Source organism: Melanaphis sacchari, unplaced genomic scaffold, assembly GCF_002803265.2.
Source record: "Melanaphis sacchari strain LSU unplaced genomic scaffold, SCAv2.0 Contig27_pilon_pilon, whole genome shotgun sequence".
NCBI lineage: Eukaryota > Metazoa > Arthropoda > Insecta > Hemiptera > Aphididae > Melanaphis > Melanaphis sacchari.
In genome coordinates this window covers 2,238,214-2,243,931 of record NW_020271152.1, presented here as the reverse complement: position 1 = coordinate 2,243,931, position 5,718 = coordinate 2,238,214, and the positions used below count along the sequence as shown (strand labels likewise).

The 5,718-nt window shown below is 25.4% G+C and overlaps 1 protein-coding gene across 1 annotated transcript; it reads right to left on the bottom strand.

The window, feature by feature from the left end:
* Window positions 1–802: 802 nt before the first annotated feature.
* Window positions 803–4,020, bottom strand: LOC112595440 (armadillo repeat-containing protein 6 homolog). Its single transcript, XM_025340663.1, has 8 exons — window positions 3,806–4,020; window positions 3,446–3,740; window positions 3,086–3,216; window positions 2,762–2,966; window positions 2,326–2,474; window positions 1,716–1,835; window positions 1,511–1,660; window positions 803–1,082 (listed from the first exon to the last, which is right to left on the bottom strand). Exons 1-8 carry the CDS (start codon window positions 3,914–3,916, stop codon window positions 870–872), a joined length of 1,374 nt encoding a protein of 457 aa, XP_025196448.1. The 5' UTR covers window positions 3,917–4,020; the 3' UTR covers window positions 803–869.
* Between the last annotated feature and the right edge of the window lie 1,698 nt (window positions 4,021–5,718).

Sequence of the window (5,718 nt, the reverse complement as noted above, 5' to 3'; positions counted from 1 at the left end):
ATTATGGTCTAATACTCAACTTTTAAACTATGAAAAAGTATTTATATGCAACTGAATTCATATTAAAATGATTTATGTAATATTATTATTTTAAAACACATACACATAAATATAAAAATTTAAATTTAAATTTTTGATATTTGTATCATCTATCTAATGTGAATATATTAACAAATATAATTTCAATTATTGCTGTTATCACACAATACAGGGTTTTATTAAAATTGCATTCAAATTTATTGAACCTTAATTAATATTGTTATTTAAATCATATTATTATTAATTTCAGACACTCAAGTATTATACATTAAAACATTATAGAAACACATTTTATTGCTTTGTAAATACATGCTATGATATATATGTTTGTAAATGTGTTTATAAACATTACAATAGACAATGAATGTTAAATTTATAAATTTATTTAAATTCAAAAGCATAAAGTTTATAATATAGTAATAAACAATAAGCAAACAAAGTGGTTGAAAGTAAGGTAGGAAATTATGCTAATGTTATTAATATGATACGAATGGCTAAGATTCAAATAAAAAATTGATGAAATAGATTTAAATTTTTAAGAAAATTTGGTCAATATATCATTACAAATTATATTTTTAATTTATGCATAGGTATATTATTTAGAGTGTTTTTTTTTTTTATTATTTTAATTAATTTTTAATGTCACATACAAATTGCATGATAAAACATAAAGCAAAATATAAGAAATTTTAGTGTAACAATTATTTATTAAAATCAATATAAAAGTAACAAAAATTAGTAAAGTTATTGTAATTAATGTGGAGGAAAAATTATGTTAATTAATAATTATTGGAATTTGAACAGTGGTTTTTAACTTAAATAACATAAATTTATGATGATAAATTCTGTCCAGTACCAGTCCATTGTTCCTTAAAGCTAACATCTAAACCTAGATCTCGTAAGGCACTTTTAGCTTCAAATTCACAATTTTTATATTGACTTATAATTTTTTCAATTATACTTTCAATATTATGTGCCAAAAACTCTGAGGCTAGTTCACGGTTCCTTGAAACTATATTTCGGACAGCTGTACAAGCATGTTTCTGCAAAATAAACAAAAATCTATTGTTCTAAAGAAAATAATAATTACTATTTAATATAAACAAACATCCTATTTTAAGTTATTAAATAGAAAATAAAAGTGGATATTATAAAGACATAAACACAGATGTCAAATGGAATTTATAGATAGTCTGATTTATGATATTTGAGGCAAAACACAAAATGAAAAATGAATATCTTTCAATATACTATGTACTTTAAATAATAAAAACTATTGCAGTATTAAAGTAAAGTTAAGATACACTAAGTATTTTATGATGATTACTTTGGTTCATATTAAATTTAAATAATTTTTGTTTCTACTATAAATGTGTTTATTATTTTGTTAAACATTCTGAATAATGGTCTATGTAAATCAAAATTTATTTTAGATTTAATATTAAATTTTATATATTTTTTTATAAAATACCTGATGTTTGTCATCATTTGAATGCACTTTCATTGCCTGAACAATGAGTTCTGCAATACCTAATTGTGTCAATTCAGCGCTGTTTTGTGGAGAGCGTAATGTTAAAGCTGTCAATAATTTCATTGCATCAATACATAGTTGTTTGTTGTTCTATAAAAACAAAAATGGGTTAATTTAAAACTTTTTACTGAAGAAGTTTACTTACTATATGTCTTTGTAAGACTGATAATATGAGTGGGAAAAATCCTACTTTTCTGATATCATCTTTCACAATATCATCTCCAGCTAGTGATTTAAGAAGTTTAAATGCCTGACAATTCAATCTCTATAATTAGAATTAAGAACAGATTATATTTTGTGACATCAAATAGTCAATATATTTTAATATTATTAAATAATATAGAGTGCAGCAAAATATCTTCCCTAGTCCATTTATCCACCTCTATTTCTGATAAAGTGATAATAGATTCTGTGCTTTAAAGTTTTTTTACTAACAATATAATCAATTTCTGATCTGGAATTGCTTGTGAGAAATAAGTTTAAACTGAGTATGAAATGAGCGCAGGACAGCAGCTACAGACTTGAATATACAAACACAGGTTTTCACAGTAACACCACATTGCTTGTTTTTCCTTGTCATAGTTATGACTGAAATCTGTTGTAGCATAAGATTTTCATTCATCTGTATGAACAGACGCAGTTTTCATTATTTTATGACCATTAATAGTTGTACAATGCCATGCTGAAACTAGGGAGGAAGTTTTGCTGCACTGTATACTATCATTGGGTATAGTATGCTCAATGATAATGTGTACCATTGTGCAATGACGGTCCATGGCTAATTTAAGTCTTAACAAGCCTCCACATTCATTAAATTTACGACAAAATTCGAAACGAACAATAATAGTTGCTAAAGTAAAGAATATTTCACTAGTTACTTCTTCTAACTCAATTATTTGATCATCTAAAATAAATAAAAAATATTTTAAACTCATAATTCATTTTTAATATATAAGTTTGTAGTTAATATTTAAAAAAAAAGTTTTTAAATGATTAGACAAATAGCGGCAAATTTAGCTTGGAACATTTTTAACATAGGTAATATGTATAAACTATGTTTTCTTTTTGATTTGAACAATTACATATTTTATAATTAGCAACAATAAATACAAATTATAAATACACTTTTTTGTATTCTACCACAATAGTTATTAACAATACATTTTGGATATGCTTAAATGTTTAACTAACCATTTAATAATTGAAGTAGAGGTAGCAATAATTCACAACCAAAAAGTCGTGATCGTTCCCCAGCATTAGAGAAATCTCCACTACAATTATCTTCACGTAGTTGGGCTCTAATCAACTGGCAAGTTGCAATAATCACAGTTTCATTTGAAGAATTTGATTGTAAAATATCTTTCATAATATCGCCTATACCAATAATTCTAAGTTCCTGAAAATATATTTTCTGAATAAGAATATATTTTTTTAATATTTTATAAATTTAGATATTAATAAAAACAAAATTACATAGAAAATATTACAATATGGTTATTTTTATGTTATAATTACCTCTCTTTCATCTTCAAGTTCACTAATTGTTTTGAACCAGGATAATAGAGCTAATAACACTTTTTCGTCTTTAGTGCTCTTCAATAATTCCACCATTATGTCTAATGCTTTACCATACACAACTTGTCCTCCTGCAATAGTTATAATTTGATGTATTAAATATGTAGAAGTAACTTATAAGTTGAGATTGGTATGAGAACACAAATGAAAATTGTAACAAAATATTTCAATTTATTGATCTGTAATAACATACATTTAAGGTCATTCTGAATGTTAATATCTTAATAAATTTTACTTTCATACCTAAAAAAGTTTATTTAACTACCATAACCCTAATAAATTGTATTAAACATAAATTACCTCCAAGGAGTGAATCAAACGCCTTAATAAATTGTGCTTTTTGATCAACATCAAGTTCAGCAAGTCTTTCCAGATATCCACAGATAATATTATAAGCACCACTCAATTTAGATAAACGGCGACCATCCTGTGTTTTGCAATGTTTTTCAACAATCGAAAGATTACTCACAATCTGTTCCTTTATTGATTCATCCCATAAGGGTGTTTCATAATAAGTTTTTAATTTTAAAAGTGCTGATGACAGTGGGTCTGTGGCCTTTTCTATGTCGATTTTTATTCCGGTCATGTCCATTCCCTAAAACAATTTTGTTACAATAAAATAATAACATTTCTAACCAATGAATCATAAATGAAACTCACCAATTGCTGAAACTGACTGATTGTATCTTTTAATGCCTCAGAATAACTCATATCTAATAAATCCATGGTGTCGTTCACAGCCTCATCGAATGTTTTCTGATCCATTGTCATTTCCGTTGTAAATAAATCAAAAATGGTGTATAATATCGTTTGTATGTTTATTATTGCGGAATATAAAAATTAAAATATTATTTTAATGTTTTAACGTACAAAACATTAAATTTAAAATACCAATATCCATAGATCAGTCACACGAATGTCATGAATAAATTAGCGGATTGTTATCTTTTATCATACAGTTGATAACAATTTGATAACAACTATGAAACAAGACCATATACCTTATAGGGTCTATGGACAAGATAAATAAAAATAAGTTTCCGTCATAGATTTTAGATGATACTTTTCATTATTATGGATTTATATTTACAAAAAAAAAAAATAGATATAGGTATTAGGTAGGTATATAAATATTAGGTACTAACATTGTTTATGAATAAGAGTATTATTAATATTTAAAATCAATCGTTGTACGAAGCTTAGTTTTAATATGTATAAGCTTTGAAAATACTTTTTCATATGATGCACTCTTAACTGGTATTATGGAAAATACTGTTAAAATTTTCTTGTGTTGCGTATACATTTTCTCAGTAGTCAATACCATTTCGACTTATCTTACCAAAATAGTCAAAACGAAAAATCTGTGTTAGGTTTGTACCGGAATTTTTGTTACATACGAGTCTTTAAAAGTCTTGTTTCACTTTCAAATTAATTTTTATAAAGATTAAAACGGCTTGTCAATAATTCATCTTTGTTTAGATCAAATTTAACATTTTTTCAACTCTTATCAGAACAATGTATAGGTAGGTACGCTGTTTTTTAAATTATTTTGTTTTATTTTTCACAACAATAACTGTACAGGTAGGTACAGACTTCTCTGCCTTAGTGAAATATAAAATATAAATTTAATGCAGGGAATATAATAGGTATATTATGTAGTTACGCGTTTCGGTTTCAGAGTTCCTAAATTATAGTTTAAGTACGTACCTACAGAATGTAATTATATTATATCATTATACTCATTCGGGTAATTGAATAATTTGTGCTGTGTAGTACCTAAATATTATAATATTCAACTTACTGCAGTATATCTACTTATACGAGATCAGCGAATATACTTTAGGATTTTTTTTTTTTTGTTTATTGTAAACAACATTGTACATTTCCGCATTATACTGCACCGATTATGAGTGTTCGTAAAGTAGTGCTTTTATACAGTTATATATAATATATTAATTATCATTAAAATGTATAATATTATATCATTATGTATGTATGTGTGATTTACATACTTATAATACAACAAGTAGACCACTTAAATTTTATGTACTTATTATTTAAATTGGATTGTTGCTTTTTATTTTAGATTCAGCGATTTTACTGTAAATATATACAAAAAACCTAAAAGTGCATTTAGAAATTAAAAGAAAAAATTCTGTTATAAGTTTGAGCAAAATATACGTTACGATTTTCTTAGGGTATTTATTCAACATGTACCTACTTGTAGGTATATCGTTTATTATGTATCATTATTTTTTCATTCGACTGTTTATTTTTGGTATGCGATGAATGTTTAAATAATAATTATAATAATAAAGAAATTATTTCGATATATTTTCTGGATGAAAAAAATTCACTAAACCAATTTAAATACAATGAACAGACTAATCCGGCACCAGCAAGTAAGTAATCCTTTAGGCTTATATTTTGTATCCAGCAATTAGTTCCCTTTTCAAAGGCTTCGCAACCAGAATTATGACGTTTATAAAGACTGTTCGTTAATTAAAATATAATATTTTTAGTCGGGTTCAAAAACAATAATTGGATCGCGACAGTATTTTCGCAGGTTTAAT